At 41.0% G+C, this 25,103-nt stretch overlaps 1 protein-coding gene across 1 annotated transcript; it reads left to right on the forward strand.

The window, feature by feature from the left end:
- The first annotated feature begins 13,243 nt into the window (after positions 1-13,243).
- meox2b (mesenchyme homeobox 2b) lies at positions 13,244-23,610 on the forward strand. Its single transcript, XM_028964021.1, has 3 exons — positions 13,244-14,047; positions 16,154-16,326; positions 18,803-23,610. Exons 1-3 carry the CDS (start codon positions 13,606-13,608, stop codon positions 19,025-19,027), a joined length of 840 nt encoding a protein of 279 aa, XP_028819854.1. The 5' UTR covers positions 13,244-13,605; the 3' UTR covers positions 19,028-23,610.
- Positions 23,611-25,103: the final 1,493 nt, after the last annotated feature.

Genomic DNA, 25,103 nt, shown 5'->3' on the forward strand with positions numbered 1-25,103 from the left:
GACGTGTCTGGTTAATGGAAAGGATTCAAGCAGGAACTGGCGCGAACAAAGGAAAACTTTCTTTTGCTGTGTTTTGTCCTTTCATTTTTGGCTGCTTTGTAACGATGCAGAATGGTCCTTTTCTGCCTGCCGTGGACCTACATCCATTGTGCTCCTCTGCATGGGGAGACATTCTTCTGACTTCCGGGCTGCGCTCGCCACCTCAACCACAGAGTCAATACGTCCCAATGCAGCTGATAAAAAGGAACAGGGTGGAGGTGGAGTCTCCATGGTTCAAAGTCAAGTTCATCTTTTATCCTGTCACAGAAAGAACTTGAAATATTATGGCTGAGAGCAGCGTTCTAGCGCCTGCCCTAACTCTCTCGTTTATTAACACCGTCCACATGAATACACGAAGACGGCCGCAGGAGAGACGTATTTACGCCTCTCTGGAGACACTCAGGGTTACGTGTCTTGCTCAGGAACACAGTGGCAGTAAGTGGGCTTCGAACCTGGGTCCTCAGGTGCATAAGCGAGTGTGTTACCCACTAGGCTGCTAACACTCGCCACTCTTTGGTGTCAGACCTCAGTCAGAGCAGAGGAAGCCTTTCAGTGATACTGCCTCGCATCATGTGACAATAGGAGGAGGAATCGCTCACAGTGGAGTTTACGCCATACAATACAACACTGAGCCCCAGGCCCAGGCATTCCTTCAAATCTGCAAGTGTGCAATTTGTTACTGACCCAGTCGACACACCTGAAAGCCTCTGTGTGAACCTGTGCAAAGCACCGATCATCTCACACACAACACACACTCTCAGATAATAACAAAGAATATAGAGGGCGGGGTGCTTCCACATTGGACAGATGTCCTGCAGGACATACCTGTGGCTTCCTGCATTGTCTGATTTGAGGAACACTGAGCTCTGCAGAAGGAGACCCAGTGAATCCTGACTGCCTTCCTGCATCAGTCTAGAACTGGAGCTGAGGTTTCGCGGACCGGGAAATGGAGCATGATGTAACTCGGGCTAGAACCTGGCCTTCTTCTTCTGTCTGTCGCAGACCAGTGCATCTGGGATGCTCCTTCAGCTACATAGAAATGTTTCAGGTTTAAGCTTCTCTCAACAATGCATTTTGACTTCAGATTCTTTCAAATGTTAATAATTGCATCTCACATCACAGTGTTCTTACATGGAAAGAGATGAATTCTCTCAAGTGTTTTCAAACATTTTTTTACTTACTCTCAACTTTGATGACTTGAGCTGAACATCTTTAAATGATCTCCCCCCTATTAAAAAGCATTAGGTTCAAACAGCCATGTTTCTTGGAACTGAAATCATGATCCAAAGTTAAATTAAACTGAATGAATAACCATTTCTGTAGCATTCACAACAATGTGACACGGAAGTCAAGTGGAGGGCAGGAAGTAAAGTACTGAGGATCCACCACCCATGTTTTGTGAAGTTTATGCTGCTCTAATCATTCACTTTTTTTCTACCGAGAAAAGCAAAAGTAGTTACACCTCGCAACGTAAACATAAAAAGTGACTCTGTCGCCGCGCTAAGGGTGGTAGTAGCCTACCGGGTAACACACTCGCCTGTGAACCAGAAGACCCAGGTTCAAATCCAACCTACTACCATTGGGTCCCAGAGCAAGACACTTAAACCAAAGTTGCTCCAGGGGGGGACTGTCCCTGTAACTACTGATTGTAAGTCAGTAGTTACAGGGATAAGGGCGTCTGATAAATGCTGTAAATGTAAATGTAAATCCCACAAAATTTTTTTTTTTTTTTACAAGGTTGGTTGGATTGGTTCTCTTTTCCACAAATGGCTGGTCGGTATGTGGTGTGACAAGTTCCCACCGACACTGAACATGCAAAGTCACCTGCAGGGACACCACCGGGTCAAAGACAACGAACAAGAAACACAAGCATTCGACTCATATACACAGTTACAACATTTTGTACATTTTACACAATACATACTGTAGGAGCCTAAATGCAGATTAGTTTAAGTGGAATAATTAATAATAATAAGGGACTTTTGATGTACTTTTTTGATAAGTCAGCTGGAGAAGTGGAGAGACAGTTTTTTTTTTACCTCTTAAAAGGTCCCCTATTTTAAACATTGTACTTATTTAACATTAATATGAGTTCCCCTGGCCTCTCTGTGGTCCTGCAGTGGCTAGAAATGGCGGTTGGTGTAAAGAGTGTTTTGGTCATTCTGCTTCACCGTTCAGAGAGCAGCAGCTCAGACGGTCGGATCTGGAATTTGTCCCCGTGCATCAATATAAGGGGAAAAGTTACCTCCCGTTTCTCATGCTTTTTCCCACCCCTTCCCTAAAAAAGGAACTCCACCAACTGTCATGGCTTCCAAACATACGAAGCATTGCAGTTGCTCTGTGATTAGATATAAATTTTTTTTGGAAAAACATGCAGACACGACTTCCTGTCTGGGGCAAACACTGTGATTGGTTGAAATGGTGTAATTTCCCTCTCAATTCTATACTTCTATGGGAGATTGCAAGTGGTTTTACTGCTGAGGTAGAACTCTGTGACATCTGCATAGCAGTGGTTAAGGAAGCGGCCCCATAATCAGAAGGTTGCCAGTTTAGAATCCTGATACACCAAAGTGCCACTGAGCAAAGCACCGTCCCCACACACTGCTCCCAGGGCGCCTGTCATGGCTGCCCACTGTCACTAAGGGTGATGGTTAAATGCAGGGGACACATTTCATTGTGTCACCGTGTGCTATGGCGTGTATCACAATGACAATCACTTCACTTCACAAGTGATTAGAGAAAAAAAAAGATAGGACATAAACCAGTCTAGAGGGATGTGACAAATACCAATGGCAGGCAAGGCTTTTGTGACAAATAGTATCAAAGGCAGCACTCAAATCGAGGAGAATGAGAATATTGAGTAAGCCAGTATCAGTTGCTATTAGGAGGACATTAACAATTTTCAAGAGAGCAGTTTCAGTAATGTGAAGTGGGTGGAAACCAGACTGGTAAGTGAGATTGGAGTTGAATTTGGAGATAAAGGGAACATTGGGAATGGAACATAAGTTATTGAGATTTGTGGGATCTGCACTATTTTTTTTTTAGGATTGGGGTTTAGGATTTTTTAGGACTGAAGGCTTAGGGTTAAGGACTATTCAGGAGGTGAGGGAGGAATGGGTGATAGTTGAGATTAGAGGGGCCAGGGAGGGGACACATGCTTAGACATGTGTGGGGAGGAGGTCTAACTGTTGGGGCAGTGGTGGCCTAGTGGTTAAGGAAGCGGACCCATAATGGATTCGAATCCAGACCCGCCAAGGTGCCACTGAGAAAAGTACCATCCCCGCACACTGCTCACTAAGGGTGATGAGTTAAATGCAGAGAACACATTTTGTTGTGTCACCTTGTGCTGTGCATTATAATGATAATCACTTCAGTTTCATTGTCAGGGATTGTCAGTGATGAAGTCATAGATATTTTAAGGGCAAATTACTCATTAGGTCTAAGCCATGTTTCAGTAAGGCAGATTTTGCCTTCTAAAAATTCAGTAAATTTGCCATCTTTGATTAATATTTTAATGACTGCATATGAAGTTCTATCAGACCAGAAACTATTACAAAACTTTATGAAGACCAAGGTGTTAATAATTATAACAAAGGTCAAAATCTTAACCCTATAGAAACATCTGGGTATGTTTCTGGACCCTGCACTGATCACATATCAGTTATGTTTCTGAAAATAACATTTTTTTCGTGATCTGCCATTTTTTTGCCCCACTTTTCTTTTTCTTTTTTCTGCATGAAAGGTGTTCCAAAATTTGTCTTATTTATTGAGCTAAAAAGCAACACTCTCTCATGCAAGCAATCTATCAAACATCCCAGTTCTGTGTTACGAACTATCAAATTGTCTGGAGAATCTTCGGTTCTTTTAAAAAGAAGCAGCTCAAAAACTAGAGAGCAAAACTGGCCTCTGATCACACAACAGGTAAACTGAAACAATCTCCACGAACTGACTTCATGTGTTTTTTTTGGGGGGGTTTGCATCATGATCTTCGGGTAGCCCTGGGACCTCTAGCAGAATTAATACACCAGGAGATAAAGACTGAGGATCATGGGAGAGGGAAGTGCACGCCATTCTCAGCCGCATGCAGACGCCGTGTTCTGGCAGCTCTGCTCCGCTTCTTCACACTGTTCAAAAAAGTGTCACGGTTCAACATTCAAGTATGATGGAGAGACTTGGCGGGAGCGAGGGAGATTGTTTGGTGAAAAGACGCCGTTCTTTTGTAGTCTGAAATGCCCCGTGGTTGTGTGTAATGCCAACTGGCTGCATTGTGAGCGCTCTTTTTAAGTGCGGCGTCTTCACTGCGGCTTGGTAACAGTGAGACGACACACATACCCCCGTACACAGGACTGTTCCCGCTGCCCGGACACTCGATCCTGCAAGAGAGGAAATGGCGAAGAAATGCCGCGTTATTTGTTTCTCAACTGTTGTTACGTGACACGGCTGAGGGTAAGGAATCACATGATACTACTGTTCCATACTTGGTGAGCTCATGCCACATTGCATCATGGCCACTGGTGGTGGGTGATGGGAAAGCCCATTCTCTTGTAGGCATCAGTAAGGCGATGCCTGTGCCTGACAAGTCCTTATCAATGGGTGTCATGGCGATCGGAAGTGACACCAAATCAGGCCTTCAAGGACCGACTGATGTTTGCACATCCAGCGTCTCTGAGCAGTCAGAGGGCCGACGGCGACCCTCGCAAACCTGAGAGGAGATTAGAGGGTCAAGCACGCAGAGGTTCTCATGTGATCTCCGCCCTTGCAGCCCACCGGTGACTCTCGTGGTTTTTGAGCCCTGGGTTTGCGTGCAAACGACCCCAAATTTGAGCTTGTCTTCTCACAAATTGCTACACTGTTTATTTTATCAGAGCCGAGCACAGACCAGATATGCATTTAGCCTTCAATGTTGGGTTAATACCCCATGGGTGACAGGAATATGCAGCCAAGAAAAGCAAGCTGCAGTTCTCATTTGGGCTTTAGTACACAGGAAAGCTGCATCACCTGCAGGAATTAAACAAGAAACCTGTAATGGTTGTGGGAACAAATGTAAATTGTTTTTCTACTGAAAGACTTCTAGCCAATTTCTCCTAGTCTGACGTGTGAAAGTTAGTGTGTGCCAGTGCGTGAACTGGAATTCATCGTGAGGCAGTGGAAAAAGATAGATTTTATCCAGCAGTTGAAGAGAAGGATGAAAAGATTTACTCTGGTTCCGTGTTGGGCTGTGTTTTTGTTGTAACTCGAGAGCGCAGTCACCTTCCTCGTGTCCCCAAATACCGGTTACAGCCGCGTGTGTTTATGGCAGTCATCCATCAGCAGTCGAACCAAAAATCTGATATGATGGCTGAATTACGATGAGGGGCTGTTTGATGTAAAGTTCAGCATCTGCATGTGTGTGAGGTCAGAGAAAAGGTGTGTGTGTGTGTGTTCTCTGGTCAGAAGAACGTTCCCCAGGCCACCCACAAAGGAACGCCGTTCTTACCAGATTATACGTATTTATATTTAAAAAAAAAAAGGTTTCATTGTTTGATTTGCTCATTTTATGAATTGTACGTGCACTCGACTGAACTATGGTACTACTAATATTGTAAACATTTGTTTAGAACTGCTTACATAATAAATGTGCATGCATTTATGAGCTTATACTTGGTCCATGCTGATCTATGTGATTTTTGAAAGTTCTGACATAATTTGATGCCATCAGTGACATTTGAATGTGTTAATCCATTGTATATTTCGCAACAACGGAAAAGATGCGATTTGAATGCGATTTGTAGATTTGTGTCCAGAGACCTTCAGTGACACCTACAGAGAAGGGAAATCCAGAACATGTCTTCGGTGTGGTCTGTGTGTGATTACGTTCTCTTCAAGTGCCAGAGGAACTTTTGAGGGTCAGAAGCTGAGCTCTGCTTAACATCAGACTATGAAAGCACCTTCTGTGATTTGACATGTTCCACACCTCACAGGAAAGGAGAGAAGATGCCAGTTATGTAGAATTTAGCAACACCTGCTACTTTTTGCTGTTACTTTACCCATACGTAACAAAAATATGTTTCTCAATATATTATGTGACAATATATTTCATGTGTATTCATATATTGTGAATTGTACAATATAATAACATATTTTATATGTAAGCAATATATACATTTATGAAATAGGATATATAACAATATATGTAAATACTGCAATTAGTGCCATTTTCATATATTGAATAAACACATTGTTGTACTATTTAATATATTATTATATATACTGAAAAATGTCCTACATTAAATGAGATTACATATTGAAAAGAGCATTGCAAATATATGGGTACATTTCTGATATATTGAAATATATTTACCAATGTATTGCAATATAAATTCTAGTATATACATTTGTACAAGGAAGGACAAACTGAACAGGATTGATTGGCAATGAAATCCGGTGGAACCGTGGCAGAGGAATCAAAAGCAGGTCGGGGAAAAACCACCAGCTGCTGTGTAATTACTGTAATTGTGTGTAAGTGTCGCCTAGCAACTGCAACACACAAATACACACACACACGGATCCTGAATGCACATTCAAAGGAGTGTAACTGGCACAGATGGGATTATGAATTTATTCTTTCTACAGCCAGGAGTGTTTTAATAAATGCCACAAAAACAGCAAATCCCTTTCCCAAATAAATACCAACACACACACACACACACACACACACACACACACATACACATATGAAGTTCATTAAATGTGAGAAGAGTGAAACTGTGCTCTAAGTTGTGAAAATGATCTAAGTGGAGTTGTGGGCATCTTTTGTTCTTCTCCATCTCTACTTGTGTTACACCACATCTGAAAAGAAAAAAATGGCTTCCACCCAAGACACACACACACACACACACACACACCCAAGCCCCAGATATCAGACTATACTCCCATCACTGTACCTGATATTATACTGACACCTGGTGAAGTGACAGAAACACTGCAGTTAGTTTTATTAAGCAGCCACTAGATGTCACACACACACACACACACACACACACACACACACACACACACATTGGTACAAGTACAATGAAAAGGTTACAGCTCGAGATTCACAGCGCATTTAATTCACTGAACTGATCGCTCAAAAAAAAGAATTCAGTTGAATATCGATTACTGAGATTTGGTGGCTTCTGGTTGTCAAAAAGAATAAAAGCAGCAATAGGCAGAAAACACAGGTGACCTGTTATGGCGGAATAACTTTTGCTAAATGAATTGTGTGGACAACCAGAGCAGTTGATCCAAGAGGAGGAGGATTGTCCAGGAAAATGATGAGAATACATTTGCACTCTGTAGATTTTACAGGGTTTTATTCATAAGATAAATATTTCATCACCAACAGAAGTTTCATATTTTTGTATATGGTTTATGGAGCAAGACCTCAAAAATACCTCAATATGACAGATTATAATTGAGATAACTGGTCGTTATTGATCAATATAAACAGCAGCCTCCTCAGTGGGGTCACAGCTCATTATAAGGTCAAGATCCATCCACACAGAACGAGCGCAACGATGCAGACAGACAAATAATGTCTTACTGCCAAAGTTCTCTGGATTTGGACGTTCTGCTTACCAACCAATCACAAATACATCCACAAGATTTTTTATATAACGCACACATGGCGCAGGGACACAAGCCAGTGCAGTTCGGTTACTTTCTTCCCAAAGTATACAGAGGAATAAAACAAATGAGTGGGCCAGGAAATCAATCATTACAAAGCCAATTTCCTCTCACAGCCAATGAAAATCCTGAGGGTCCAACCAGCCATGCAGATCAAAAGAGGGCACCGCTTTTCCTCTCACAGCTCTGTATTTAAACATTGTGCAAGTTCAGCAGTTTCTCCTGATTGGTCCAAATTTCTCTCTTGTGCTGCAGAAAATCCCTTATCATTACGTAGAAGGTTATTTCGAAAAGTGTTAGAACATATGGAACACAGATACAAACTGCTGCTGGTTCTGCTCATATATTCATGAATTTCCTTCTAAAGGACATTCTGTGTGTTCAAGCAATTTAAATGTTTATTCATAGTCAGAAATGAAAAGAGATGACTTTCATTATAGTCGAGGTAATCATCAAGGTCAGGGTCCGTGGGTGAACGCCAGCTTCCTGGATCTAGGCTGGTGCTGAGGAGAGGCTGGGTTTTAATATGGAATAAAAAGTGAAGTGATTGTCATTGTGAAACACAGCACACGATGACACAATGAAATGTCCTCTGCTTTTAACCATCACCCTTGGTGAGCAGTGGGCAGCCAAGACAGGCACCCGGGGAGCAGTGTGTGGGGACGGTGCTCTGTTGGCACCTCAGTGGCACCTTGGCGGTTTGGGATTCAAACCGGCAACCTTCTGATTACATTTAGCAGTAATTTAGCAGATGAGATGGGTAAAGTTCCTCTGTTCTGATCTCCTTGGCTGGTCTATCATGGCTTGCAGAAGTTATGTCATAATGCATTTCAGTCATATTTCATTCATGGCTGACAGCTGCTGCACGTCCACCACTGGTCATTTTGAGTGACTGTTGGGTATTTTGGTGCATATGTAGAAAATAGAAAAAAAAATGAAATGGGAGGATGTGGCTAAAGGATTGCATGAATGAAAAAATGTTGAAATGAGAGCTAAAAAAAATAAATAAAATAATGATAAAGATTGCAATAAAACATTGATTCATTCATTATTCATTGACTGAAGAAACATATTTTACAGTCATGACTTTTGTGCCCATGTAATGGGCCCTTTAAGAACCAAATGTGTTTCATTAAAAAGAAACTCAACTTTTGGTTTTCATCAGAAAAGTATGATTTGAGGGGAAGTGTAGGCTTTCATATTTAATGGTTTCATTTTCCCTAATTTCTCTGGTTGCTCACTGCTTACATGTGATCTAAGGGATGAAACCTAGAATGCAACGTGATGATCAGGATTCCTCCTCTTTTTATGCCGGGGGAAATATGATGGATGACAGATCTGCACACACACACACACACACACACACATGCTCCCAAGTTGTTGTGAGCCAGTTGTTTGGTTGCACTAATTTGGCTAAGCACATTTAGGGGGCAGATTAACGGCACGTTGATCAGGATGGTACTAGCCTAGTGGATAATGCACTCGCCTATGAACCAGAAGACCCAGGTTCAAATCCCACTTACTACCATTGTGAGCAAGACACTTGAGTGTCCCTGTAACTACTGATTTTAAGTCGCTCTGGATAAGGGATCAAAATGCCTCTTTAGTCACACATTGACACATGTTGGCTTGATCACAGACCAGGGTCTTTACACACACTGTGTTTTACATGTGTGATTTTTCCAACAATAATCAGCCCCGGCAGGATGAGTTATAAACATGGAGCGACATGGCCCATTAATAAAGAAAATGGCCCTTGCGGCTCCATGCTTGTGGGTTTCTTAAAGCGCACACGTGTTTACAGGACACTGGCCACACGTAATGTTTACACTCCATCCTGCAATAGAGTCAGTGCTTGCAGGACAGAAGTAGGAAATTATGTTCTGATTAGAGAATGTCAAGAAAGTGAACATGTGGCAATGAGCCTTTATTTTTTCAGTGGTACGTGGTGTAAATCTGGACTGATTTGGTGAGTTTTCCTGTGTTAGATCTAAAGGAGGAGCTGCTCGCTGTCGACACCACAATGACCCAGCATCGTTTTCATTCATCCTGCGTTGATGAAGCCATACGGCCTGGTGTACTTGTGTCACCCTAATTCTAGACCCTCATAACCAAGGCAGAAAAAAGTCCCTGAAGAATGATAGGGGGATAGGAGAAAACCTTGAGATGACATGTAACGAAACTAGATTTGTTAAAGAGTATTGAGGATACAGCAATCCAAATACAGTACAAGCAAAGGTCAGAAGGTCGGAATACTTTTTATTGTGTGTGACCAATAGAAATGAAATGCTCAGCCCCTTCGAAACACACACACACAAAGCTGATCTTATGAGTTTCTGAGTGTCCAGAGATCTAACGCATTATCGTCTTACCGGGAGTTTAGAAAGCCCCGCCTATTTCTTTGTGCTGGCGAGCACAGTGCCCGCGTTCAGTCTGAAAGCGGCTTTAGATTTGTTCCAATGAGGAGAAAACGGTCGGTGTTCAGTCCACGCCGAAGGTTTTTCTGCTCATTGTAGCCAATCAAATCATCCACACAAAATGATTTACTCTTGTATCTGAAAACATCATGTGAAGTAATGTACAAAATCGATGGCATGCAACTGATAATCGAGACATGGACAACCGTAGTCGAATCGTGAAACCAGTGAGGGTTCACGCCTCTATTCTCCACCGGTGTGAAGAGAATGCAAGTTTCTGGTTAATCTGCACTGTGGTGTAGGCCTCTGTGGGCTTCTGAAAACACAGACCACAGAAACAGTGAAATCTAAAACCCTGGGCTGATCACGACTAAAGAGCAGAAACAGCACAAAACAATCAAATGTAAAAAATACTGGTATGCTGAGCGCCAAGAAGGATGCTTCAGTCACGTTTTTGAAAACCATTCAACCCGAATCTATGGCAGAAGGAAGAAGGAAAGAAGAAAATCCCTGGCAGAGAAACACAGATTTCAGGATCAGAGCAAGAAGACATAAAGAGGACAAGCAAGCCATTAAATCTTTACATTTCAACTTCATTTTTCAGAATTATTGCTAATATTAGAACAATGTGTTATGGGAGAGGGAACGACGGAAATACTGGAATGGATTTTCTTCACTTTTTAAAAAAAAATATGTTCACTCCAAAAAGATAAATAGCTTTATGTAGTTTGTCCTGATATTTTATTGCTATAGTTAACCCTATTTCAATTATTAAAATCTAAATATTCATTGAAGAATGAATGAGTTTATTTCATATGGTCTTGAGCCCATGCCTAGTGCCAGTGGCCTTTTAGTGGAATGCGGACAGTTATATAATGTTCAATAATATTTGTCTAAGTTGCTTTTCTTTGGGGAGAAATCCAGTTTCTGAATGCAAAACTTACAATACAATAAAATTCTATTAACTCACTATACAACAAGAACAACGAAACACCAGAGAAGCCAGCAGATGCGCAGTAAATTAAGAAGATAAGATTGTAAAAAGAGCAGTAGTGGTAGTAGCCTAATGACTAAGAATCAGTAAATGTATTTTTTTTTTAAAATTGTGTAATCCGTTTCAGTTCTCAGAAAAAAAGTGTAATTATGTTACATATACTTATTGGAAGATTCATGATTATAATTGTAGTTAGATCTTAATATTTTATGTACATTTTAAAACATTTCTACTATAATATGTTTAGCTATTGACTTCCACAGCTGAAAGTTTGATACTGTTCTGATGCTTCTGAATGGTTATCCCATGTATCCCTACATTTGCTGCACCATTTCTGCTAATCTTCTTGCCTTAGCAGCACTGCTGATTTTGTAAAAATGGTTATGGTTTTATAACTTTACAGTCTTACTGTGAAATGCAGCCTGAAATCTGACCTTGTTGTGGTTTGTAATATTATCGTTATCAAATTAATAATATTATAAAATAATATTATTATGTTATATATTAATGTATTATAACTGACAGTAGTCAATGTTTATTACAGTTGTAAGGTGAAACATTGCCAAGTTATACAATTTCAAAATGGTTAACAGTTAAGAAAAAAAATATATAATGTAATTAGTTATATTACATTAATATAGAAACTGAAATTTACTCTACTACACTAATCTACTTCACTCAGTTAATAATAAGCATCAATAAGTATCAGGTAAATAATAATACAAGAAGTTGTATTCTTTCTCTGTGCATGTGTGTGCGTGTGTGCGTGTGTGTGTGAGTGTGCGTGTCTGCAGGTTTCATGGGTGATTATTGGTCCACCAAATTCCAAGAAGTCTAATGTGCTTCACACACACACACACACACACACGCACGCACGCACACACACTCAAGAGTTATAGCCAGATGCAGATGTTTGCAGGGTTAACGGTTTCACCTGCGGTGTAGTTTTGCTCCACTGGTACCAGTTAAATTAACAGCTGGGTTTGAAGAGAAAAAGAGCGAGAAAACGCAAACTCAGAACATATGAATGTTAATCTGCCCCCAGTGGCTCAACGTGCACATACTGGTACATAACTGCTAATTGGCCTAATTGGTTGAGTAAACATTGTATTTTCCTTTTCATGCCTAAGCCGGACCACCGGATGGCGCAGCAGTGGGAGCAGCAATGGTGCCCAGCATGTACTGTGGGGGTCTGTTCAAACTAACTAATTCACTTCAAATGAATCTAATTTCCTCCCAGAATCCAGCTTTGTGTGTGCGGTTTCTCCTCAGCAGTCACTTACAGATTTTAGAATCACTTCAATCTTCATGTTTTCAGGCCAGAGAAGTAATAACAATAATTACTTATTATTATATTAATAATTCACATAAAGTACATCACATAAAGGGTATTGCAATGGTTTCCATTTTTGTAAGCAATAATCAAAAGAACACAGATTAGTAATTAATTTATAATCAAATGAAAAAACAGAATAGTCCTTTCCTCATTGCCAAAACTGTGGATATAATCACTAAACTGTTAAAGCAGTAAAATAAGAGTAAATTAATAAAATGTATGACTAATAATATAATATATATTTTATTTAACACATTATTATTATTATTATTATTATTGACAAAATAAAGATTTCATCCACATTCTATTTGCAAAGCGCCTTAACTGTTCACACAGTCTTAAAAACAAATAGTGTCATCATGCTACATTCAAAGATGTATGGTTGATATTTCTGTGATTTAATTTAGGTGATTCAGCAACCAGCTCACAAAAAAAAAAAAAAAAAAAGTTGTTTGTCCATACAAATTAAAACAATCATTTTAATTCCTTCAATGTAACATACATATACACACACACACTTCCCTCAGTCACCTCTTGCTGCTTTCTTCCACCTCCTTCCCATCTGTATCCTAAAACCTGACACTGATGCAACCACCACTAGGGCAGCTCCGCTCCAAAATAAACGGCCCAAGTTCCCCCTGGCCAACCCTTGCAGACGGCCCCAGAGTGCAGCGCACTTTTGGAGGAGGATCGTATGAATGTGGTCAGTACCAGTGCGCCAGTGACCCAGCCTCCCTCTGCCTCTCACATTACACCCTAAATATAAAAAGCCCTCTCCTGCCTGCCTCCTCCCACACTGCCTCCCCCACCCTGCTCTCCAACTTCTCCACCAGCTCCTTCTCCCTCCACTCTGGCCTCGTCCGTCACCCTCGCCTGTCACCCGAGCTGCTGCTTGGAGGCTGTGTGTGTTTACCCCGTCCCAGCCTGGCAACCGGGCCGCATGCTCAGGATTACGCGAGGCTCTGCCTTTCATCGCTGCAGCCTCACGCAGTCTTCCGGCCTCCATCGCCTGGAGAGCAGCAGGGAAGGAGCTGCTGGACAACATACATTTGACTGTCCTCCATCTGTCACTTTAATCAGTGTTTGTAGAATTTTTTTTTCAGTCTTCATAATTTGGGAAACTTTTTTGGACGTGGACGTGTGTTGTGTGGATTTTGGGGAACAGGTAGGCGATGGATCACTCACTGTTCGGCTGCCTGCGAAGCCCCCATACCCCAGCGCAGGGCCTACATCCAGCCTTCAGCCAGTCCCCTCTGGCCCTGCACGGCCGCTCCGACCACGTCTCCTACCCTGACCTTCCAGGGACCTCTCCTCCCTGCAGCTTCCCAGGGGAGGAAGGAGGATACGGGACCCCGCCCCACCGCGGTCACCCCACACAGCAGCACCTGCACCAGCCGGTCTGGCACAGGCCACAGATGCCCTCCTCTGGCGCCACCCATAACGGACTCCGTCTCCCACACTCTGAGGTGCCTGGTTCGGACGTCTGTTGTGGAGACCGGGGTGTGGCTGGTGCCAGTGACCCCTCAGGTGTGTCTGGGGACTTTGGCCGGCAGACTATGTCCCCAGTTCTCTCCTCTGAGAGAAGGAAATGCAAAAGCAAGAATGACAGTTCAGGTACGAGGAGGAAGACACACTCTGCATTTTAATTTAATTAATATCTATTTACACAGTAATTAATCAATAATGTTACATTTGAACTATTACTATTTGACTGTGTATTAATCATAGCACAATTGTCTGTCTCATTGCACAACAGTGTGACATACAATTAGATGTTCAACAACTCAATAAATTTAATTAATGGTATATATTTTTGATTAATATATTATTGAATGCAATTAAATAGTTTTACATTCATGGCATAAAACTATTAAATGTGTTCATTTATGCATGGGCATTTTTATTTTTAAATTAAATATATATTTTTTTTACATTAAATTGAAACCGAATCATTTCAATATAACAAATCATTTCAATATAATCATTATTATAAAAATAAATAAATATATTAAATATCTAATTTATTTCTACACATAAGTGCTGTTAAATGAAATATAAAATGTACATTAATTTTATTAATTTAACTATAATTACAGGAGCTTACAATATACTCCTGAAACAGAAGAAAGTTAAAGGAAAGGAGTCTATTTGATTCAGCACAGATTTCATTGCATTAAATGAACATCTTTCAGTTAATACTGTCTGCTCACTGACTGTCTTATCTTTAATTAACATCACTACATTTGAACTTAATTTGCTGCAGGGTTTCACTGTTTATCATTCAGTCTGCCTGATTAAGTGCTTCACCATCCTGCTCCATATAAAAACTTAATATTATATATAAAAATATAATCTATAATATAATATATTACAATATGTATATATGTATTTTTTTTTCTTTTAATATTGTTTAATGCAATATCTGCAAGACCGCAGTCATCATGAAAGGTGGCCTTGGAAATATGCTGAGAACAGGCAGGCCGTTTCAGGCCATGGCCTCCAGCCGCTGAGCTCAGAGCATTAGGCAGCAGTAATCTGTTTGGGTGAAGCTGTGGTGCAGGATGTAATGGTGCCAATAAGTATTTTTTTTTATTCTGGCTCACCCGGCTGATGGATGCATTAAATACACACAGATGTCCTCTGTGGTCCTGAGTTCTCCTGATCGCAAATCCCATTTCCTCTTTCTCTAACGGCACATGCAAGTGTTGAGAGCAGCCTGATTCGTACTCATTCATTTCAGTAGCAATATTCTCGATCAAAAGAGAATCATTTCTAATGGCAGCAGACAATGCGCAGACACAGAAATCCAAGTTAAGAGAAAAGCAAGTCATGGTGCAAGCATCATAGTACAACTTCTCTATGACAAAAAAAATGTACTTTTCTGTACTTTAATAGAGCTTGCGATGGTATGTAACGTAGCTGATAGTGTCTGTTAAACAGCAGTTGTTGATGTAAGTCTGGCTATACAGGTATGAAGATCAGATGTGGATAAGCACTCTGACAAGAGTGTCTAAATATCCTAAATGAGGGCAAGACCATTACACGGAGCCCAGTGTGAAGCTCTATAACAACTTCTCACAGCCCTAGTCTAGTGTTTACTAAATTACTAATGTCGATTCTTGCAAGGGGCAATTTTTAAAAGTTATGACTGAAAGAGTGCAATTTCTTTAAACTGCTTTAATGCATTTATGACCTTTGTTTATAGAGTTAAATCACCCACCCACACACACACACTAGCATTCTGAAGGAATGGCTGGGATTTTAGTTCCTTTCCCTTTAAAAGGGCAGCGTGGTTGTGTTGCATGCCGTCCAGCTGATGCGTGGGAGACTCAGTGGGGAATTCTTGATTTCACCTGTTTATTCCCCAGTCCACCCACTCCATTCACCATTCAGCACTGAAGAAATTTTCATTTTAATCAAGAAACTATCCAATGTGAAAAAAAATGTAGAATGTCAGTATTTCTTAAGTGCTTTGGACTAAACCACACGGGAGAAAAAGCACACTTGAGGGTACAAGGAGAACCCTTTTCTTCAAGCTTTTTCCAGACATATCTCCATAATAAAAGGTGATTGGCACCCCTAATTGTTTTCCTTTCGTTTTATTTTCATTTTAGCCAGGCCTCTGCAGTTTATCAAATGATCCTTTTTCTTTTTGTGAGTGCGCGTGTGTGACATTTTTTTTTTTTTTGTGGCTGGAAAAAGTTCTGCTTTCCATTTCAGATTCCCAAGACGGGAGCTATAAGTCAGACGTCAGTGGCAAGCCCAGGAAAGAACGAACCGCATTTACCAAGGAGCAGATTCAGGAGCTGGAGTCCGAGTTCGCTCACCACAACTATCTGACTCGTCTGCGGCGCTACGAAATTGCTGTCAACCTTGACCTGACGGAACGTCAAGTATGTAAAATTCGGCAATGACCAGCACCTAGCACATTATTACACAACACATGAACTTTCAAAATCAAACCTTTTTTCCCCTTCAATTGCTCTGCACCACTAATTAGATTTGATATTTTTTATAGGCAGATTTAAAAAAAATTATAAGAAATCAGACTGAAGCAATGCAAGATTATGACAGTATGATTTGACACTGGGTGAGATAGAAGACAATGTGTAATGAAGCTAATCATTTCTTTTCGATACCCCTCCTTGTTTGGGGTATTTGGTGGTGTATATACAAGCCCAGATATTTCTGTTTTTCACTATGTTTGCTCATGAGCCTCTGAGCCAACAAAACTTTGCTGCACCTTGGACCTTTCTGGATAAAACCAGTTGAAGCGGGTTTTGGCCAAATGTGTAGCAAGGGATCCCATTCAGGAATTGGGCCTTCCTTTCCCAAACCCTTCTCCCCCTCACAACTGGCTGCTCCCACAAAAAGATTCCCATCCCGGCTCCAAAAAATCTGTGTTTGTGGGTTGGTCTTGGATCACTGCAACATCCACATCCATTTCTGTTACAATGCAATCTCCACCCACGATGAGTGACCTTTCCTCCATGTTTATGAAAAATGAGGCTTTTTCCCCCCTCCTTACTGTGGCGCAGGTCACATATGCTTGTGTGCATCTGCAGGTCGGTTTCTCGACTGCTTATCACAGGGTTATCCCAACACCTCAGCTCTTTGTCTCATAAGGCAATCTCCTTCAAACTTCCTCAAAGCACTCCCTTAAAATAAACCCTGACATCCCAGCCCCCGTTGGAGAGAAGAAATCGGAGGGCAGGGAAGGGGCGGATTGGTTCAGATCTGATCGGGCCGTTTTAGGCAGCAACTTAATCATCGAGAAGGTGGAAGCAAATCCGGAGCAAACTGTTGAGTCAGCGCTGAGGACTGAGAGGCGGGGGTTGATGGGTATAACGGAATAGGTGGAAATAGCCTCGTCACCCATCTCTAACTGCAGAGCCATGCTCGGCACGCCTCCACCCCCACGAAACCCATACACCACCCTCGTCCTCCAAAAAGGAAAAACACATGCAATGATGTAGCAGAATTATTATTAACAATAATGGTAATTGTAATGGTAATTATCGTTTAATTATTATTTTATCATGCTGTAACGATAAATGTGTGAGTGTGTCTGATATGTATTAAATGAATAAAGTACTGAAGATGATGTGTTTGGGAGGTTTGTGTAACTGGGTGAAGGCTGGAGAGCAGCGAGTACATAAATCTCCCACTCACTCAGATCCCCCACCCCAAAAAAGAGAACATGCCCAAACATGTGGTCCTCTATCACTGAGTGGGTGGTAGTATTGGAAAACTACATGCCATTCTAGAAGGTACTATCACACACACACATATGCATATTTCCTCACCACAGACTGGCATGTTTCCCCACAGGAGATGTCCTGAAATTAGGCTGTCATTTGTTGTCATTAATATATTTTAAGTAAAAATGTGTTCTTATACTTAAAAAGGGACATTCAGGGACAAAAAGGAAAAATAATTTGTCATACATTCCTATAAAGAAACGACAACTCTTTATGAAACAACATAAAGCACTACAGTCTGTGTGCAGTGGAATGACCATATGGTAAGAACAGGACTGCTTTGCAGTGTCAAGAAGAAATTGACAAACAACCCAAAGGCAAAGGGTTGGAGCAGGTGTTGTGGATGGACAAAAGTAAATCTAAGTTATTAACTGAATGGATTAGGTTGGGCAGTGGGTGGGGTCTGGACTGGTTTAACGAGATCACGAAAAACACTTTTTAAGGTGCCTCCTTTATTAAAACAAAAAAATTAAATGTATTTGTGCTTGAGGTAGATAATCAGGTGAGTCAGGAGTACTCTGATAATGTGTAAGATGAAAATAATGTGTCTGATGCGACAGTTCTGGGTCCCACCAAGACATTAATGCATGCAGAAATACATCAGCCACAAACCTGCTAACCTGTTTAGTGTACCAGACCTGCATTCTTACATTCTGTTAGATTTACAACTTCTGCTTTAAACAACTCTGTCCAGCTTGCTGAAAAGATCATGTTGTTCTGAAATGAAAGTATTTCTGTAGTGTCTGTGTTTATTTGTGGTGAATGTCTGGTTGGCTACTTGTATATAGCTTCACTGTAAATAAATGTACATTTGTATAGATTGTTAGTCTTATTGTCTCTCTACACCTTTCCCAAACCCGTCCATGTCACATTCCTCTACACTCCAAGACAAGGATGTGACAATATAAGATGTTTTCATTGTCTAGTGTTTTAAACGATCTCTAGAACATTTTTTTTCCTGTAATTACTATCACTTGATTCCCCTGTATTTGTACTAATGTCCCAGGCATGTACTAATTCTTTATTTCAGCTTGTTCTATGGGGTGGACCATACATACCACATTTTTGACCAACTCAATTTATTCTCTTTTGCATTTATTTGTCCTAGGTGAAGGTTTGGTTCCAGAACCGAAGGATGAAGTGGAAACGGGTGAAGGGTGGTCAGCAAGGGGCTGCTGCCTGTGAGAAGGAACTGGTTAATGTGAGGAAGGGCACCTTGCTGCCCTCTGACTTATCAAGCATGATTGGACTACACCATCCAGAGGGTTCCCCAACCAATGAGGACAGTCAAGAAAGTGATCAGAGCTCAAACCACACTAATGGCCTCAGTTAATGCCACGCCCCTTTGTGTACAAAGCCCTGTCTTCTTCCTCAGGAATCAGTGGCTCGGTCTGTGGCCTTGATGTCCTATTAGAAATGAACAACATTTATTTCTTACAAAGGCCATAATCCCATACAGTATGTCTCAATAGGCAGCCCATTTCAGGGTAGAGTGCACCTGCAATTGTTGTCAGTGCAGGGTTGGTAATGATTTATCCAAGAGAAAAAAAATCGTCCAACAGGTTTAGTGATGGAAAAAGAGTAGATTTTAGTCCAGTGTCATGGTGTACATTGTGTGTCCATATAATGCTATTTGAAGATCCCTGAAGCTTTAGCTGTTACGGTGGTGACCCTCTGGTACATGCTGGGTCGTCTTGTCAGAAGCTCATTGCCAGGGACCAGGATGCCTCTGGTGGTCTCTTGATTAGATTCTGGAGGTGGTGTGGTCGCTTGATTCAGTGCCTTGGAGAGAGCAAACAGAAGCAGCGGCAGACAGTGGCATTGCACAACTGGTTCAGATTAACAGCCTGAACAGCCTAAAATTGAACACTGTCAATTTTGGACTAGATGACTGTGTAACTGGATTTAATAATTGACACCGTGTCTGGGATTTTAACAGAAGGCCAGAGTGAACAGATGTGTCTTCAGTTTAGATTTATACACTGAGACCGTGTCTGAATCCTGAACACTGACCGGCAAGCCGTTCCACAACTGCGGAGCTCTGTAAGAGAAAGAACTGTGACTTTCTGTACTTTAAGAACAATGCAGGGGGCGTGGCAGATTGTAAATAACTAAAAGTTAATGCGGGGCAAAACCATTAAATGCATTATAGGTGAAGAGTATGATTTTGTATTCAATTGTAAATTTGATGGGTAGTCAGTGCCGTGAACGTAAGACTGGGCTGATATGGGTGATATTTTCTCTTGCTGCGGCATTCTGATCTCATGCACCTACTAAAACATCCCGACAGTAATGCATTGCAGTAATCTAACCTTGACATAAAAAAAGGCATAAACCAAATTTACAGGATCGTGCACTGAGATCGTATTTTTTAACTTTGCAAGTAAAAAAAGTATTTTGGTTAGTTTGGCTGCAGTGTTCAACAGGGATCTGGGATCATTTTATTCTTATATATGTTCAGATAAAGAATCTTAAAAGAATTCAATCTACGTCCAGTTTTATGTGCAATATTGAGGTTATCATTATAAATTACTGCGACGCCGCCTCCTTTTCCAGTTAAATGAGATTGGTGTACATAGCTGAATCCAGGAGGGCTACAAATTAATTTTGTCTTAACCAAGTTTTGGTCAGGCACAGTACTTCAAGTCCCTGATCTGTAATAAATTCATTAACAAGGAGCACTTCAGGTGTAAGAGATCTAACATTAAATAATCCTATTCTTATATCAGAGGAGCTGGTGGTACTTCCAGCAGGAACGATAGCAACGGGTAATAGGTTGCTGAAACAGACACAGTGTCAGCATATTTCTGTGTTTTATTAATCTTCCTGTTTCTTGTAGGACCTCTTGTTTTATAAGAGTAAAGACACAGTGTCAATTGTGTACAAGGTGCCCGGTGGCTCTATGCAAATGGCAGACACTGTCTGCCACCTGGTCTCGGCTCTGGCGAGTCCATTTGGTTTTTTGATTCTAAGACTATGTGCCAGATTTTTAGATGACTCCCAGTTGGGGTGAATGCCATCTTGCCCTAAAAGACCAAACTTCCCCCGAAATGTTGGCCAGTTGTCACCACTCTGACAACCACCGATTTATATCGAGGAGACTGCTACAGGTCTCATCGCTACACCAAAACTTCGGTAATGGGCCAGGGCAGATCACTTTATCCAATCTTGTTTTAGCTAATTCATCTCTATAAAGTTATCTTTAGTTATTTCCGACTGGCGTAGTCGGACATTGTTAGCACCAATGTGCTATGGTTATTTTTCAACAGCGCTTACTGAGGTTAGAAGACCAGGACCTGATAGAAGCTTGAGTAAATGTTCTGCAAACTATAAAGTGTTTAATTATATGTTGTTAACATTCCAGAAAAACACTTTTAATTGAGAGGATTTTTTTGCACTGTTAAATTTCTCCAGCCTAAGTCTATGGCTTCTATACATCTAGAGCTCACCTGATAAAATAGAGTGCACATTGCAGCTTTTGTATAAACTGACAAATACATTTGCTCTCTGGGGAAAAATAAGTCATGCCTGTCTGGCTTTGTGCATACCACATGGCAGTTGCTTCTAGGACCTTTGCCTGCTTTTGCTTGGTGTTCTAACAGTCAGAAGCATCAGTGTCTCCACACTGTGGATTAAGGTAAAATATGGTACTGTGAGTACCTGGATGGTTTAAATAAAAAAGTTCATAACACTGGACACTTCTCACCATGAATGGTTAACATCTTGCATATGTGTTGGAAGGGGAAAAGCCACCAACAAGGAGCAGCAGCTGCTGGACACATAAGGCCCCAATATGGGCCCACATTTTGGTCAGCTCACCATTACTGGCAAGTGCACAACTTACCGTGTTTGATTTGAGGAATACATGCTTTATGTAAGTCTTAAACGTTTACTTCATGTATTGCTGCATTACATGCCAAAGAATAAATCTCAGTTAAAAAAATTACACAGTGTGAAGTAAGCACATGTGTAATCATTTAAGAGTACAGGATGCAGTGGCACCTGAAATTTAAGGGGTGGAAAAACCTGAGTTTTTATTTTAGTTTCAGGAGGGCCTTGGAGTTTGGAAATGCCTGATGCACTATGTTCTCATTCCCACCATGAAACATAGATGTGAATTGTTTTTATCCTATCATTGCATTAAATGTATATATACCACTCAAAAGCATGAATCACAGGAGCCACTTTTTTAACTTGGATGTACCTCTCTACCATGACCCCCAGGGACCACCCCATTGTCCTTCAAGAGAACAGACATATCATTCAGCAATCATTTCCAGTGATACTATACCATAATTCTGGTATAGAACTACATTATGACATTGATGGGAAAATAGATTTTGTTGAAATAAAAATTGAGAACAGAGGAAGAGGAGAGAAAAATCAAAGGAATGGGATCCTCAGGATAAAGCTCAGGAACATTACAGCCGGATGATACTGAATAATGAAATGCAGGACACCACAAGTCCTCCAATAAACTGTCATGAGACCATGAGTGAGAGCTGTTTTTGACATTCAAGGCTTATTTACTGACCACATTTACACTAGTGGACTTGGGTCGGGGATTGAAAGGAATTCAACTTCACACCTGGAGACTGAATCTGGTCCAAAAATGCATGAAAAGAATGGACTGTAATTTATGTTTAATTGCATGAGTCACCTGTAGCCATGACCTTCAGCACTTTTTTTCTTCATACTTCACTGTTCCTGCTTCAGTTTGGCAGTCTGCACTCACGCATGTGTTTGTTATTTTGTTAAGTTATGTTTTCCAACCTGCCCATGAACGCAACAATTTCAGGAGCAATTTGAACCAGCAGCAATATGCCACAGGAGGAGTGTGTGTGGGTGTGTGTGCATACATGGATTACTACATGGAATTGCATGTTTAGGTTTGAGGAAGCAAGAATCTTTGATTATCAGAATCCAGACTGTAACAATGAGCTTCCACAGATTCCCGAGTGCTGGGTAAAATAATTTTTAATTTGTTTAATAAGGAGTTGGTTATATTCTTTCACAGAAACACCCATTGGTGTGTCTGCCAAAAAGTTGCCATAGCTAGAAAACACAAACATCTGTTCCACATCCTAGAACCTACAGCGTGGATGTAAAACTGAATTTGTCTGAAATATTTGGCACCATTAATGGGACTAATGTTTTAAGTACAGTGGGATAACGGATACAGTGGTGTAAAGATTTTTAGTTTTTTCAATCTTAGTCACATTTAAATGTTTCTGTCAGAGCCAGAGTCTGGGGGCGCACTAGCCGACATAGCAACAACTGAAGAGGGCAAAGAAGCAGTGGAACTGGTGAATGTGGAGTGAGCACAGAAGCAAGGGGACACATGGCCTGGAAGCCCTTGCATTGTGGGAGAGAGGCTGGAGGTAAGGGGGAATGGGAGCGAGAGCAGGGAGGCACTGTGGTGCCGGTAGAGGGAGAGCCAGGTGCAGCAGGGGTAACAGGGACAATGGGAAGGAACTTGTTCGTGGGCATGGGTCAGAAAAGGCGAGTAAGCTATCATCAATTCTTATACTGCCTGCTGACCCCCTCTCCTTGTGCTTTCTTGGCCCGGCAGAGTTGGGTGGAGCTATACTGAGCTTAAATGAGATAAGTGAGGCCTGAGGGACTTTGGATGTTGTTGTGGGGCCTTTTGTGACACTTGGATGCATTGTCGCTGCACTCTTGAAGCAATTTTGGTCGGCCGGCCACTCCTGGGTTGGTTCACCACTGTTCCATGTATTCACCATTTCTGGATAATGGCTCTCACTGTTGTTCGCTGGAGTCAAAAAGCTTTTGAAATTGCTTTATAGATCTCCATTAATTTCTCTCATTATGATGTCAAGCTTTTAAGGATCTTTTAAAGACCTACATCACTTGTCAGGCAGGTCTTATTTAAGTGATTTTTTAAATTAAAAACACTTTGTCATTAAGGGCCATTTAGGTTTGGATTTTTTTTCTCCCTTAATAATTAAATCCTTCACTTAAAGAACACATTTGGTGTTTACTTATGCTGTCTTTGACTAATATTTAATATTTTTACATTATATCTGAAACATTAAATGTCACTAACATTTTTGACATCAGACTAATTTGTAACACATTTTTAGAATAAAATATCCATCTTCAAAATAAAAGTATTTTTTTACACAAATGAATATTAGTTACAACCTGAAAGACACTAAAGACTCAATTTGTTTGATTTGATTTCTGAAGGCATTGGTGAAATTGTATACAAAGAAAAAAAATGAACGGTTTCACTGACTAGTTTGGATTGGCTCTAAACTTTCCTTTCTACACAATAACAAGACAGCACACTGTCTAGAACCACATTCCTTTTTTCTTTTCTTTTCCCTTCAGCAGATGAAGGGAAAATGTGATATGTTTTCACTTATTATGACTTTTGATCAGTTTAAACTCACCAGCTGATTCCAAGGCAAACATCTGTGACTACCAACATATTATTCACCCAAAAACACTGGATTTAAGAGCCCAAAGATCCTTTTGGTGCTTCTTTTCTTTACAGGGCATTCTGTTGGGCATCCTTAGCTCTTCCAACCAGTAGGAGGTAGATTTTCACTTAAGGATAAACATGAACACAATAAGTACACCTGGAGTACATTTGAAATAAAATAAACATGTGAAATGAGAGTGTGAACTGCTTTCATCCAGGAAGGGTCTCTCGTTTTATGTGAATAAAAGGAATTGTAACAGTTTCAATATGTATAGCATTTTTGGTTCTTTGTGCTCACCCTATAATCGATAAGACAGCTATGATATGCAGTCGTCAGCAGTAAAATTCACCCAGCAAGTAAAGAGTGAACAGTACGTATACGCCAGTGGGCCAAGAATAACCTGTTGCACAACATCACAGCAATGTGGAGAGATCATTGTGTCCCAGACAGGTCTGTGTCAGATCTGATCTACACACTGCACCTCTGGGGATCTATGCCCAGACATACACCTGCAAGACAAAATGTATGAGTGTAGGAAGGAGAAGGTTTTCTGTAATAAGACTTAAGTTTAAGCAGCTGGTTAGGAAGATAGAATTTTCTGCAGATGATGAAAAGCGAAGTCATTGTGAAACAGTGCAGAACAGCACACGATGACAATGTGTCCACTGCATTTAACCACAACCTTAGTGAGCAGTGGGCAGCCATGAAAGGCACCCAGGGAGCAGGGTGTGGGGACGGTGCTTTGCTCAGTTGCACCTTGGCAGTTTGGGGTTTGAACCTGCAACCTTCTGATTATGGGTCCACATCCTTACCGGCTATGCCACCACTGCCCCAAATGTGCACTCTCACTCACTCACTGTGTTGCAGGTGTGTTTCTTTGCATAGACCATTCAAGAGATATAACAATCAAATTATTTTCAAGTAAAAATGCAAGCAAATGGTTAATATTCAGAAGGTGAA

The sequence above is a fragment of the Denticeps clupeoides genome, chromosome 20 (assembly GCF_900700375.1).
Source record: "Denticeps clupeoides chromosome 20, fDenClu1.1, whole genome shotgun sequence".
NCBI lineage: Eukaryota > Metazoa > Chordata > Actinopteri > Clupeiformes > Denticipitidae > Denticeps > Denticeps clupeoides.

Excerpts from the sequence above, each read along its gene's own strand:
- meox2b (XM_028964021.1), top strand. The coding sequence starts at position 13,606 with ATGGATCACTCACTGTTCGGCTGCCTGCGAAGCCCCCATACCCCAGCG. Across the intron at positions 14,048-16,153 it reads AAGCAAGAATGACAGTTCAG|ATTCCCAAGACGGGAGCTAT; the intron begins GTACGAGGAGGA and ends TTTCCATTTCAG. Across the intron at positions 16,327-18,802 it reads TTGACCTGACGGAACGTCAA|GTGAAGGTTTGGTTCCAGAA; the intron begins GTATGTAAAATT and ends TATTTGTCCTAG.